The 14,571-nt window shown below is 38.6% G+C and overlaps 1 protein-coding gene across 1 annotated transcript in view; it reads right to left on the bottom strand.

Annotated features, from left to right (window-relative positions):
• The window catches only part of LOC122080389 (pyruvate dehydrogenase E1 component subunit beta-1, mitochondrial), a 9,864-nt gene extending 4,406 nt beyond the window's left edge, over positions 1–5,458 (bottom strand). Inside the window, exons 1-4 of the mRNA XM_042647346.1 lie at positions 5,303–5,458; positions 4,198–4,331; positions 4,032–4,104; positions 712–777 (exon numbers count right to left, since the gene is read on the bottom strand). Coding sequence (XP_042503280.1) covers positions 712–777; positions 4,032–4,104; positions 4,198–4,331; positions 5,303–5,386 — 357 coding nt within the window. The 5' untranslated portion in view covers positions 5,387–5,458. The remainder of the gene's footprint in view (positions 1–711; positions 778–4,031; positions 4,105–4,197; positions 4,332–5,302) is intronic.
• Positions 5,459–14,571: the final 9,113 nt, after the last annotated feature.

Here is a 14,571-nt window from a genome sequence, read left to right as displayed (position 1 = left end):
AAAAAAAAAATGGTTGAGCCACTAGCTGCAGGAAAGCCAGCAGCATGCCCAAACATCTCCCAAAGAAAAAATATCCAGTAAAGTCAAACAGAACCTTAATAAAACCATGTGGTTTAGAAGAAAGGGAGGAGAAAAAAAATGTTGGCTGAACCATTTCTTGCACAGAGAGAGCCACGTACACTTCAAGCCCTCAGACTAAATTCTCAAAATAACTAATGAGGTTTCAGGCCAGTTTACATTTGGCAGAACTTATGTCCATGCATTAGTATGATTGCTACAGAAACTATCATACAATGTCTTACAACAAAAAGTTAAATGAAATATGGTGAAGAAATTTCAAGCATATTTGTGCATAAAAAAAGGGGGGAAATCTAAACAAAGCACTTCCAAAGAAGCACATTAAAGAAGAACTGCATAGCAGAAATAATCCATTATTGCTAGAAAAGGAAAGGTAAGAACAGAACCATCAAGGAATTACACAAGAAAGTCATGCAACCTACTCTTTGACAGATTGTTAAACATTTTTAAAAGGATTATAATGTCCTACCATGGATTCTCCAAAATTAATCCCAACCCAAAAAGATTTAACTTTGCACTTGCCAAGTAAGGATGCAGGTCACCAGACAACTTACATTTAGAATACATGAGATGATAATCCAGGTCAACAAAACAGTACATCTGATATAGCTAGATCAAAGCACTGTAACAAACCTGGAGAGCATAACCAACCATCTTCGAGAAAGCAGTAATAGTCACATCCTTTCCTTCCCGTTCAATCTGTAGTGCATACATAATACAGAGGCAAACTAAATAGTAAAAACATAAATGTGATAATAACAAGAAGAACAACAGCAGAAAATTTACAGTTGTTAACATTGTAATTATTTGGTTTAGTATAACCACAGGTTATTATGGGCATTCTTCTTGTTTTTTTGAGGGCTTATTTGTAATAATGTTTCCATGAGAGGTATACTTTTCTTTCATATTACTTCATTAACATATAATGTAGTCTGAAGCTCACAGTTGGAGCATTCTGCCCAACCGTGAGCAACAGCTCTCTCTCTCTCTCTCTCTCTCTCTCTCTACACACATACTATTAGCACCAATTTCCTGCGCTCGATATTGTTTCATGGTAGCAGAGAGGATTTAGTCAGTGCTTGTCATCTTACTTTTCTCTATTCTGAAAACCCTGATTAGGGTTTTCTCTTGTGGTGTGCAGCCAACTATTGCTGCCCCCTTTTTTTTTTTACCATGAAAACCTAGTAACTGATGAAGAACTAGGGTTTTCAGTATTGATGACGATTGCTACCCTTCTTAATCAATTAATGATGCAGTTGATATTTACAAATTATAAATTCAAGACGAAACCTTACCTTGCACATGAAGTTTACTCCACAAGGAATCAATTTTCTCACCTGCGATTTTTTTTTCTCTATCCTGCGGTTGAAGGTTGGTGATGTTGTTGATATCAGTACTGGATATTATAAGTGGCCGTTGCACTCCATTAAGGCTTTTTCTATATTTGTTGATGCAGATCAAAGCTTGAAGAAGAGGACAAAAATAATAGTCAGAAAATATTGTTCACGAATTACCGTTCATGTGAACAGTAATTTGTGCCCATATCTCCTATTTTAGTTCCCTTTTGTTAGGATAAGGAGATTTAGTTTCCTATTTGGTTCCTTTTATTATTAGTCAGTTTATCTGTTTCTTAATCTCCAAGTTTTATGAGTTAAGTTTCTATTCTTATGTTTCTTATTTAACAACTAGTTTGTTTGTTTTTTAGGAAAGTTTAGTTTAGTTTCTATGTTCAAGAAGTTACCAAGTTTAGGAGTTTCTTTTTTGTTATTTCTTTGTGCCCAAGCAATATAAGGCTATTTAAAGCCCATTCCATTGTAATGAAAGGAAGATTTTTTTTGAAGATTAATGAAATTGTGAGTTTAACTCCATGGCAGAGAGAGCTAAAACTTGAGAGGTGAGATGCCTACAACATGAGAGGGTGAGATTCCCAGGTGAAGGTGAGAGGCCTGACCCTAGATCACTATTCTTCTTCCCCATTCCTCTTCCCTTCCGTTTCTTTATTTTCTGTTAAGCCTTCGAGTGTTGTGAGATCTATTCGACCTATTATCAAGGCATCAATCAGCAGCAGTCCAGAGACACAAACAACCCTGCGGCAGCCGTTAAGACTTAGTCTGGACAGCAGTTCGAGGACCACAGGCAGCAGCACAGAGACCAGATTAACCTAAGCTTTGGGGGCTTTATTTAGCTCCCCAAAAGGGACCTTCGATCAAGAGAGCAAGGCCTGATCAAACCTGGGCTGAGAGTTCACTGAAATCTCCAGTTTCAGCCCCAAACTTGACCCAACATTTGTGAGGTAAGATCTCTTCAACCAACCAGCAGTTCAGGCTCATATTTTGAAGGATACTTAAACATCATATAAAGGTTCTTCACTCCAATTTTGAGCATCATTAGAAGTTCCTACCTACAGTTCCTAAAAATTGTCCAAAAGTTTCCGTTTTCTTGCAACCAACATATCCCTCCCAGCTCAGTCATCAGAAATTGACCAAATTTTGAGGGTTTGTTCGAGCATACAAGAAAAATATTCGATCCAAAGAGTAGGCTCATCAGAGCCCCAGTTTGTGAGTTCCCAATTTTCTCCCTATTCAGACAGAATTTCAGATCTTGCTTGGAATTAGGTCCTATGTGATCTAATCGTGAACAGTAATTCATGAACAGTATTTTCTGACTATTATTTTTCTCTCCTTCAAACTTTGACCTGCATCACTTTTGCTCAAGGGTGGTCATGCGGCCCAATAAATGTTTCAAATTCTCTTCAATTGTGAATGGCTAAATGCCTTTTGGTGGTAATCTTGTCGAAGGGAGAACTTTCTTTGGATATGTTCCGGTAGGTATTTTTTCTTCAACTCTTGCTTCATCTCTTCCCAAGCCTTAAGTTCACATCTTCTTACTCTAAGCTTTTCTTCATGGTTTCTCCACCACTCTCTAGCATGACCAGTCAATTAGGAGTAAACAAACCTAAGCTTCCGCTCCTCTGTAGGGTTGTACCAGTCAAAATATTCCTCTAGATAATCTAACCAATCAAGGAATAAGTATGGATCCTTCTGTCCAGCAAAGTGAGGAGCTTCTGGCTTCATCTTTTTTGTAGTAATGCCATCCCTAAGTGGTGATGGGGCTTTAAACCAAGTTATCTTAAGGGTGTCTCAGGAAAGGGGCTCATCTACAAACCTAATAAACATATTGATTTGGTTGGCTATTCAGATGCAAAGTAGGTTGGTGCTAAAGGTGATAAGAGATCTACCATGAGTTATCGTACATTTGTTGGTGGAAATCTTGTTGCATGGAGAAGCAAGAAGCAGACAATTGTGGCAAGGTCTAAACGTCTAGTGAGGCTGAATATAAAGCTTTGGCTCATACTGCAATTGAGTTGATGTGGATCAGATCATTTCTTCAAGAGCCTGATAAATATGTTTTGTGATAATCAAGTTGCTATCTATTCTGCCAACAACCTGGTTTTTCATTAAAGTTCCAAACACATTGAGGTCGATTGTCATTTTGTGAGGGATGCAGTAACAAGGAAATTGATTATTACTCCGTTTGTTGCTTCTAAAAATCAATTGGGTGATATGTTCACTAAGCCTCTATTTCATCCTGTATTTTGGGAATGTTGTTCCAAGCTGGGCATTGGTAATGTACATGCTCTAGCTTGAGGGGGAGTGTTAAGATTAACCACAAGGGGTAGTTTGGGTATTCAGTTGTTTTGTTAAGGGCTCATTTGTAATAGTGTTTATATCAAGGGTATACTTGTCCATCATATTACGTCATTAATATATAATGTAGTCTCAAGCCCGCAGCTGGAACGTTTTGCCCAACCATGAGGTACAGTCCTCTCCTCCAAGCTTGCCGCAGCTCTTCTTTTTCTCTCTCTTCTACATTATTAGCACTGGTTTTCTGTGTTTGATATTGTTTCCACAGTCTAACAACAATAATAATAGTAGATGTAGAAGAAAACATACCTTTGCTTTCCCTATTGGCAGGCAGAAACTTGAATCAAGAACTTCTGCAGAAACAGGGAAAGACTCACCATATCTGCAGTACAAAGCCCACAATGAGAAATTTAAAAACAGCATTGGTCAGGTCAAATTGCATACCTCACTGATCATAGAAGTTTGTACTACTCACAGCAACTCGTTTTCAAGGAAAACAACAGGATCAGGGTCCCTTATAGCAGCTTTTAGTAGGCCACGGGCATCTTCTGATGAGTACGGAGCCAACACTTTTAACCCAGGACAACAACCAAACCAAGGTGCATAACACTGCATATAAACCAATATTCTGTCAATCTATAGCCGTAGACGGATAGACATGCAGCTAAACAGCTATCTTAGACTTCTCATAATAAATCACAAAGAGAAGAAAAATCCACTATTTCCAAATCTCAAGTTTCAGAATATCTCTCTTCATGATCCAATTTCTCCAGTTGAAAAATCAGTAACATCTCAAACTCTTTTTCTTTCTTAATGCCATTGTTGTTGTTGTTGTTGTGGTGGTGGAAGAAAGAGGAGACTAGGAGAGTACCTCAGGTCCTCACATATAGATTAAATACAACCTAAATCACGGACAGAGGATACATAAGTGCTTAACTCAAACAGGTTCGAAAGCCTAAAGACATAATATCGTTAATATGGTTTCCCTTCTTTTATCCTCCTGGCCAGCAAGTAGGGAAGGAGGTAATAGCAGGAAACAGAAACACGTCCAAAGTCGTGATTTTATTATTCAGTATCACAGTTGGCATTACTCTGATACATGCATAAATTCACTCTTTGTAAAGGAGCTCATCATTGGCATTTCCCATGCTGCTTGAGCTTCTAACTTTTCTATAACAACTTCCAATGACATAAAGGAAATCAATGAATCTGTCAATATTTGTCTTCCTCCAGCTTTCGAATATTGAGTAGGAAAATTGATTTAAAAAAAAAAAACCTTATTTCTTTTTCTTTTCTTCCCCCCCCCCCTTTTTTTTTTTGGGGGGGGGGGGGGAGGTGAGCAGGGGACAGGTTAAATAAAGAAATTGATGCACTTCCATAAAAAAAATTCTACTCTTATTTCATCATCTAGTGAAGGATCTACAAATTTACCACCAATTAAACGGCCAAAAGGCAGGTAATAAAGCATTTTGGTCTTATCATTCCACAAAGGTTCTTATTGCACCTTATAAAACGTAAAAGAGACACGGATAAACCCAGAAGCTTATGAAATCTTCTAAACCACAGGAAATAATCCATACCTGAGAGTGTTGGGCACCAACTCCAGCAGCAGCACCATTTGGTCCTCTGAAAACAATTGGCACAGATATCTGACCAGCAGACATATAGTTCGACTTTGCAGCAGAATTAATGATGTGGTCAATGGCCTACAAAAATCCCGAAACTAAGTTACATGTTTAAGTTTTCGGTAGCATATTACATAGCTAGGTAATTGGGCAGTAAAAAGACACATGCAATAAGGGGGAAAATTGACAATAAGTCTCATTATCAAGGGCACAATTACTGTCTCATTATCATGGGCACAATAGAGAAAAAAAAAAATAGCAACCTAGTGCACGAGGCTCCTGCTACTGCAGGGTTGGTGAGGGGAAAATGTACGCAGCCTTACCCCCTGCTTCGCAAGAGAGGCTGTTTCCAATTTTCAAACCTGTGACCAACATGTTGCAATAGTGCAACTAACCATTATCAAGGGCACAATGTTACCTTAAAAACATTGGGATGCACATTACATTTTTGAAACAATAGCCATGGCTTATATAGTTCCCCAACAGAATAAAATGCAATCGTGCTAAGGGTAGCACCATTGGGTGACATGATGATAGATAGTTGAGTGTTGCATGCAAAGAAGAGAATGGACAGTAGCAGAAAAGATAGGTGATATAGTATGAGTTAAAGGCTCTAACCTTACGACCGAAATCTCGTGAATTATATCGGTTTCGACTTTCGACCAAGGTCAAAACAAAATGGGCCTCGACTCACTAGGTGTACAAGATTTCGGTCAAAACTTACTGGTTTCGGTTGAAGTCTCAGGCTTGTTTCAGTTTTCAGTTCGACTGAAACATTACATTCATGTATTATAAAAACTAAGTTTCGATCAAAATGGGTCATTGTCAGTCGTTTCGCTTGACTTTGACTTTCGGTGCCAGAAAACCTCTGGTGTGTTTTTTGGCCAAATCACCAACAAATCTTGGTGGAACATTGTGTTCGAGACTACTACAACACATCTACAACGATAATTTGCAGCATTTGAGCGAGATTTGATGAAGATTTAAACTTTGAAGTAAACCCTTTTTCCTTGTTAGACACACTTAAAGAGGCCTCATTCTACAAGGTAGAGGATATGGTGGGTATAGATACAAAAGACAATAGTGTGCACCCTCATATTCCACAGAGACATCCAATGTCAGGTATCGTGGGTATACCTCTTCTTCATTTTTCGTTCCCCACTGCTTATGATGGTCAGTCACATGGTGTGCCATCTTTTGCAAATAGAATCTTCTCAACCCAGGCCCCCAACAACCATATCAGCCCAATCCACCAAGCAGCTACAATGGATCAACATATGCATCACCTTCCCGACCCTATATCCTAGGTTGGGGTACTTAGATCATGTTGATGATGAGACCTACTAGGCTACTATGATGGACTTTGAGCGTTTCTTCAAACATAGCATGACATGTCGGAGGAACAATATCGTGGTAGCAACCTCCTCATTTTTTGAGCCTTTCCAGAACTTGGTTTGGTATTGACATAGAGTTGGAGAAACGGCTTCGTAGGGGGTCTTTTGAGTTTCACCGTAGTTGTACATACGTGGTTGTAACACTTTTACACTTGTATGTGTACTTGCAACACTTTGCCATTTTATAATATTAAATGATTTTCCTCCATTTATAATGCATATTTATGTTGTTTTCATTAAATTTCGTGTTATAATACTAAATTATGCGTAGCACAGGCTATATTTGAAAAAGTACACAAGGTATGTCACACTACCAACCAAGGGTACATAACCAAACTAGCATTTTGGGTATGTTATTAAGAATCTAAAGGTTTTATTATGTTTAAAGATGCTTAGTTAGGGTTTCCCAAAATTTCAGACCAAAATATGACCATTTGACTACCAAAATAGTGATGTAGATAAGTCACTTGGGCTTATTTTATTGCAAATAAGCATTGAGTTGCGTTATATATGTGATGCAGAATCGATGCTGTTGAACCGGGTTGACCCTTCAGGCAATCTCAATCGAGATGAACCGGGTCTGATTGGATTTTCGGATTCATTAGGATCTTTAGGTTATAATTTTATATGGGGATTATTTGCAATCTTTTAATTTGGGTAGTTAATAGTCAAGGAATTACCAATTTGAGTTTATTTTGTTTTTAATTTCCTTAATTAGAATTTAGGAAGTAATTTGAAGTTGCTAATTTTAGTTTTAGATTTTACTATGCAAATTTTAATTTTCAGTTATTATATAAAGGCATGTAATCCAAGTTATTAGACAGATTGAAAAGATGAATTGAATTTGAGTATTTGTAAAGCCTGCGGGTGTGTGTGCGTGATTCTTCTTACCCCCCCTTCTTAGTGTGATTTCTCCCTCTCCCTTGCAACTTTGAGAGCCATCTCAGGGATTTCTTCCCTACCGTACCGGTCCTCCATCAAGTGGTATTAGAGCCGAAGGATCCTCTCCTTTGTTATCTTTTCTTTCCCACCTTATCCTTCTCAGTTATGGTTTCCACAGAGATTGAGAACAGCAAGCCAAAAAAAAAAATTCATCTTCCGCAGCAACTCAAAACCCCTCCCCTCTCACCTCAGCTCTACCCCACCGCCTGCCCCTTTGCATCGAAACCCCTCTAGAGTTCCAGCAGCATTGAAAAAAAAAAAAAAATTCCCCTCTGAAACCCACTGTAGCCCTACTCTCCTTCTCTTTTCTTACGTTTCCTTTCAATCCCTTTGGCCTTCTTCTACTCTCCTCTTGTTCATCCTTTCTTTCTTCCCTACTGCTGTCAATACCCTGTTCTCGCAGAAGGTTGCAGCCCACGGAAAAGTGGATCGATCTCTTTCATGAGAGATCCGATTGGGTCGAGCTTTTGATCGAAGGTAGTTCTCCCCAAGGCGACTTGAACCCTAAAACTTCAGCCCCAAAGACCTCCCCTGTGGTGAAGAGTAAAACCTGCAATTGGGTTCCATCGACAGCCATCGCCAGCCTCAGTTTCATAAGCTTCCCATATCACTCCAGCCTGCTGATCTGAGCAATCCCCTGGTGAGTTCAGTACATCTTCTCCTTAGGAGTCTACACCTGAAGTTTCAAGAGCAGCCGATTAGATTTGAAGGAATTCTGTGTGTGGGAGTCTTGCTAGTCTGCCGCCTTGCCATGGTGCTCCATCGAGAAGAAGAAAAAGGGTTCTCTTATGAGTTTTAAATAACACTTGCTGTTATTACAGATAAGCCCCTGTCACTTGTTTTACAATAGAACCCTTGCATTGAAACTTTATTTCAGTTTGACCCCCTCACCTTGTTATTTCTAGAACTGAGCCTTTTCTTTAGGACTAATTTCAGATCTGTCCTATTCATCTATTTCACTCAAAATAGGGGTCTAAATTGTGCCAGAAATTACATTATTGCCCTTGGTTTGTTTAGATTGAAATATTTGTTTTCCCTTCTCTTTAAAGTGCTAAAATTGCTCCTGAAATTACAAGAATTCCCCTACTCTTTTGAAGACTGGTTTAGTTATCAATTGTGGGCCCCATAAGCGATTCAATTCTGACTTTTTGGAACCTGGATCTGAGTCCGACACAAGATTGGTCATGGATTCTTTTGTGTTCAAATTTCGAGTGCGGTTGCCCAATGGAAAGCCTGCTAAATTGTTAATTGATGAGCAACTAAGTGATAATTTTGTCACCAGCTCTTTGGTGGATATATTGTCGGAGACTGGTCAGATAATTTTTGAGTCAGAGAAAATTGCATTTGTTGAATTTTCTGTTCCTCCTTATTATGATGGTGCTTTTTGTGAAGTGTTTGACTCTCCTCAGCACATCATTAAATTGGGTCGAACTGGTTGGAACAACGGGACGGTATTCTTGATCGTAACAACAATGTATGCACCCTCCAACCTTACCACATGCATAAAAAATTTAATCTTCATGGATTGGTTGCGTCAAAGAAAGTGATACCCCCAGTACAACCACAAGATGAATCAGAGGCATCAACACAAGTGGAAGACTGTCCTATTGTGGAACAAGTGATGACAACAGAAACTTAGAAAATTGTGGATCAAGCATTGAAGGGTATCAATGTAGTGCCACTTGTTCACCATCATGAATTTGTTCTTCCCCATGATTTTCCGGACTTGAATGCACCTCCAAAGCTTCACATCATGGATTTTGTTCGCGATGCAAACGACGAGCAATTCACTCTCGTTCGTGAGTTTTTATTGCTATTATTTTATAAAACTTGTGAACGAGTTTTTCTCAACATCGGAGGAGTTGATGCAGAATCGATGTTGTTGAACCGGGTTGGCCCTTCAGGCAATCTCAATCTAGATGAACCGGGTCTGATTGGATTTTTGGATTCATTAGGATCTTTAGGATATTATTTTATATGGGGATTATTTGCAATCTTTTAATTTGGGTAGTTAATAGTTAAGGAATTACCTGTTTGAGTTTATTTTGTTTTTAATTTCCTTAGTTAGAATTTATGAAGTAATTTGAAGTTGCTAATTTTAGTTTTAGATTTTACTAGGCAAATTTTAATTTTCAGTTATTATATAAAGGCATGTAATCCAAGTTATTAGACAGATTGAACAGATGAATTGAATTTGAGTATTTGTAAAGCCTGCTGGTGTCTGTGCGTGATTCTTCTTACCCCCCTTTCTTAGTGTGATTTCTCCCTCTCCCTTACAACTCTGAGAACCATCTCAGGGATTTCTTCCCTACCGTACCGGTCCTCCATCTATATGTGTTGGGCCTTTGATCCCAGGGGTTTTCTTTAAAATGGGCCGCTTTAATGGGCCTAAAATATAGGTAGAAGGTAGAAAAACGGGATTTAATTCATTAGTGTAGTTAGTTGCTATTTAATTCAATAAAGCCCCATTAGGCCATTGGTCAGTTATAAAGTCCTATATGGACTATTAGTTAGTTAGTCCTACTCTATGTTGGAGTCATAAAGTCAAGTCCTAGTCCTATTTTGAATTCCTAGTTGTAGTAGGAGTGTCTAGTCCTATTGGGAAACTAGCTCCTAGTTGTAGTAAGAGTGCCTAGTCCTATTGGGAAACTAGCTCCTAGTAGTAGTTCGATTGATATTCTGTCCTCTATAAATAGAGGAGCCTATGTACTTATAATTACAGATTTGAATAAATGAATTGTTGAGTGATTACTCTTTAGCTAAAAAAACTGTTATTGACAGGTGAGATGCCTAAATCTTTGAGGGGTGTGATACCCAAAACCTAAGGGATGAGATACCCATTCCTTTATTCTCTTTCACCCTTCTCAACCCTCCATCGATTCTTCTTTTTCTATTTTTATTTTCTGTTTATTGTTATTAGAAGTTCAGACCTGTTAAAGCATACAAAATCAGAATCAGCTAGCCAAAGAGTTCTTGTTCTTGAAGCCAATAGACCCTCATTGCTGCCCAAGTTTGAGATCTGATCTGCAGATCCTTTGGAGGACTGGTTCTATACTCTAAGAAGATCAATCGATCCTCTCTTAAAGCTTATCTGAAGAAGACAAGTTGTTGTTCCTGCAGAATTCTTCACATTCTCTCTCCTAGGTCTGAAAATCAAGAAAGTACAAAACTCCATAACCAGTCGTCAGAAGCCCTTCATATTTGGGGGTTTTTGTACCCTCCCTAGGGACTATCTACACCCAAAAGTGCAGCTCAATCGGACTCCCACAGACTTGGCCGCACCTTTCTCTCTCCAACTCTATAAAAGGTCTTTCTCTCTCCTATTAGGTTAGGTTTTGGTTGGTTTTGCTCCTATATGGGTATTGCATCCTTGGGGGTTTATTTGATGGTATTATTTCTTTGTTTCTTGCTCATATTTGTATTGTTCGGGGTTATAAACTGCGGAATTAGTTACTTGCAATCTACTCCTGCATTAAGTGGTATCAGAGCTACGGTTGAAGAAAACTCCAAACTATCTATCAGGGTCTAACCGAAGATAGTTCCACCAGTTCGTTACTTCGCTGGACAAAGGGATACATTCTACATCCTTGATTGGTTAGATTCTCTGGGGGAATATTTTGACTACTATAACTTGACAGAGACACAAAAGCTTCAAGTTGTTTGCTTTTGGTTGATTGATCATGCTAGAGATTGGTGGAGAGTCCATAAAAAGCGACTCCGAGTTTGAGGACATGTGCCTAGGTCTTGGGAAAAGATGAAGTACGAATTACTGACACAATACCTCCCTGTATATTTCCAAAGAAGGCTCTTCCCTCCACAGGATTCTCATCAGAATACATCTACTGCTGCCCAATCTAATGATCAGCCACGTTATTTTCATGGGGAATTCCTTGAATGGATGCGTGAATTGGACATGTACTTTGACAACTACAACTTAACAGAGACACAAAAACGCCAATATGCATGTTCCCAGATGAGTGATTGTGTTCGAATGCAATGGAGAGTCCGTGAAAGGCAACTTCAAGCTCAAGAATGTAAACCTAAAACATGGAATGAGATGCAGTATGAGTTGGTAGGCATGTATCTATCTGAGCATGAACGAAACATGTACTTACTTCCACCAGATGTCCAAAAGCCACCCAAACTTGACAGTAGCATGAAAGAATCATCGGCCTTTCTTGCGAAGGAGAAACAAGAGAAGACACCTCTGACCAGTGAACTAGAGTCAAAAGTTGAGGTCAGTGTTAAAAAAATTTCAGCCATTCCTATTGTTGAGGAAGAACTAGTCATTGATGTTCCCATCAACGAGACTCATGTGGGAGAAGTCAAAAGCAACAAGGTTGCCACAATGGACAATGAGGTTGAGACTAGGGAACTTGACACTACAACAACTGTGATGATTGTGAACAGCCAAGAGGAAGATCCTAAAGAGTTCAAGAATGAAGTTATGTTTGAACCATCTACGGAACCGATTAGGAACCACCAGGTAGATGAACTAAAAGAGCTTTATGTTGCATTGAAATTAGAAGAGATCAAAGGTGCATATCTAGATGACCCTAAGGATACATCCGAAGATGTTGAAGTTGAGTATGTGGAGTTTGTCATCCTATTAAAGTATCTTGAAGATCGAGCTCCTCACATTCTATACTACATCTTTATTATCAAAAAACTACCTGAATTTTTCTACGGCTTGAAGAGAGACGTGCACCATGATATAATTACCCTCACACTCTACAAAATTCAAGGACGAATTTTTTCTAAGAGAGGGCGAGTTGATGTAGATAAGTCACTTGGGCTTATTTTATTGCAAATAAGTCTTGAGTTGTGTTATATATGTGTTATGCCTTTTATTCCATGGGTTTTCTTTGAAATGGGCCTCTTTAATTGGCTTAAAATTTGGGTAGAAGGTAGAAAAACGGGATTTAATTCATTAATTTAGTTAGTTGCTATTTAATTCAATAAAGGCCCATTAGGCCATTGGTCGGTTGTAAAGTCCTATATGGACTATTAGTTAGTTAGTCCTACTTCATGTTGGAGTCAAAAAGTCAAGTCCTAGTCCTATTTTGAATTCCTAGTTGTAGTAGGAGTATCTAGTCCTATTGGAAAACTAGCTCCTAGTTGTAGTAGGAGTGTTTAGTTTTGTTGGGAAACTAGCTCCTAGTAGTAGTTTGATTGCTATTTTGCCCTCTATAAATAGAGGAGTCTATGTACTTATAATTACAGATTTGAATAAATGAATTATTGAGTGATTACTCAAAGGTGAGATGCCTAAACCTTTGAGGGGTGTGATAACCCAAACCTGAGGGGTGAGATACCCATTCCTTTATTCTCTTTCACCATTCTCAACCCTCCATCGATTCCTATTTTTTTATTTTTATTTTCTGTTTATTGTTATTAGAAGTTCAGACCTGTTAAAGCATACAAAATCAGAATCAGCTAGCCAAAGAGTTCTTGTTCTTGAAGCCAATAGACCCTCATTGCTGCCCAAGTTTGAGATCTGATCTGCAGATCCTTTGGAGGACTGGTTCTATACTCTAAGAAGATCAATCGATCCTCTCTTAAAGCTTATCTGAAGAAGACAAGTTGTTGTTCCTGCAGAATTCTTCACATTCTCTCTCCTAGGTCTGAAAATCAAGAAAGTACACAACTCCATAACCAGTCGTCAGAAGCCCTTCATATTTGGGGGTTTTTGTACCCTCCCTAGGGACTATCTACACCCAAAAGTGCAGCTCAATCGGACTCCCACAGACTTGGCCGCACCTTCCTCTCTCCAGCTCTATAAAAGGTATTTCTCTTCCCTATCGGGTTGGGTTTAGGGCTGGTTTTGCTCCTATATGGGTATTGTATCCTTGGGGGTTTAATTGATTGTATTATTTCTTTGTTTCTTGCTCCTATTTGTATTGTTTGGGGTTATAAAATGCGGAGTTAGTTATTTGTAATCTACTCCTGAATTAAATAGTCAAACAAATCCATCAACCGAAACATGGAGGGTTTCGATTAGGTTTTGGTCAAAACCTGAAATATTTTGGTCTCAACCTCGAAATTTCGAACCTTGCCTCTAATATGACAAAGGTAAGGCCAATAAGCAAAGTTTAAGATCTCGATCTCAACACAGGTTTCGTTGGGAAAAAATACCAAGATCTAGCGAGATCTCAACGAGATCTGGTATTTTTTGCCCGATCATCTCGGTGGTTGGTTTCGGTGGCCATATTGGCCTCTTAGCCCCTAAAACCTGTAAATTAACCTATCTTAGGCCTTCTAAACACACTGGAAACCTTAGTATTTTTTAAATCAAACCCAAAATGGTAGTATTACTTCGGAAGCTAAGTAGATAGTCTTCAAACCCTTCACCTTAGGCTATTCCATAATAAAAACAAACAATTATTAACCATATTTCTATGAAAAAAATAGTTTTGAGAAGTTTTTTAACCTAAAGTTGTTCTCGAGAAGAAAAGGATCTCTAAAGGTTGATGATGAAGTGATAATCACAAATCTCCAAGAGTTGAAGTTGTTAATATCTATTGCAGAGAGAAAATTTGGCAAGCAAAACCACCAAAAGCTCACTTTTTCTTTACAATAGGGTGAGACATGCGAGAGATGTCGAGTTGTGTTGAGTTGGATTGAGTTGAGGGTCAAAATTTATAAACCGCACATGGCTCGGTCTAACTCGACCGAGTCGAGGCCGAGATATTCACCGAGATCACGACCGAGATATTGTTTATATATTATCTATGCTCGTCTCGCCAAGCCAAAAAAAAAAAAAAAATGAGTTAATAGCAAGTTCTCGCCGAAATCTTGAACCATGCCAGTAAGCACTTCAGTTGGAGTACTGAAGAAATATTAGCATTCCAAGTAGTTGCATTAACTCTTTGTTAAATTGGTTTTCCC

The sequence above is a fragment of the Macadamia integrifolia genome, chromosome 5 (assembly GCF_013358625.1).
Source record: "Macadamia integrifolia cultivar HAES 741 chromosome 5, SCU_Mint_v3, whole genome shotgun sequence".
In the NCBI taxonomy this organism is placed as follows: Eukaryota; Viridiplantae; Streptophyta; class Magnoliopsida; order Proteales; family Proteaceae; genus Macadamia; species Macadamia integrifolia.
Note: the sequence above shows the minus strand (reverse complement) of the source record. Positions and strands in the feature narration are given on the sequence as shown.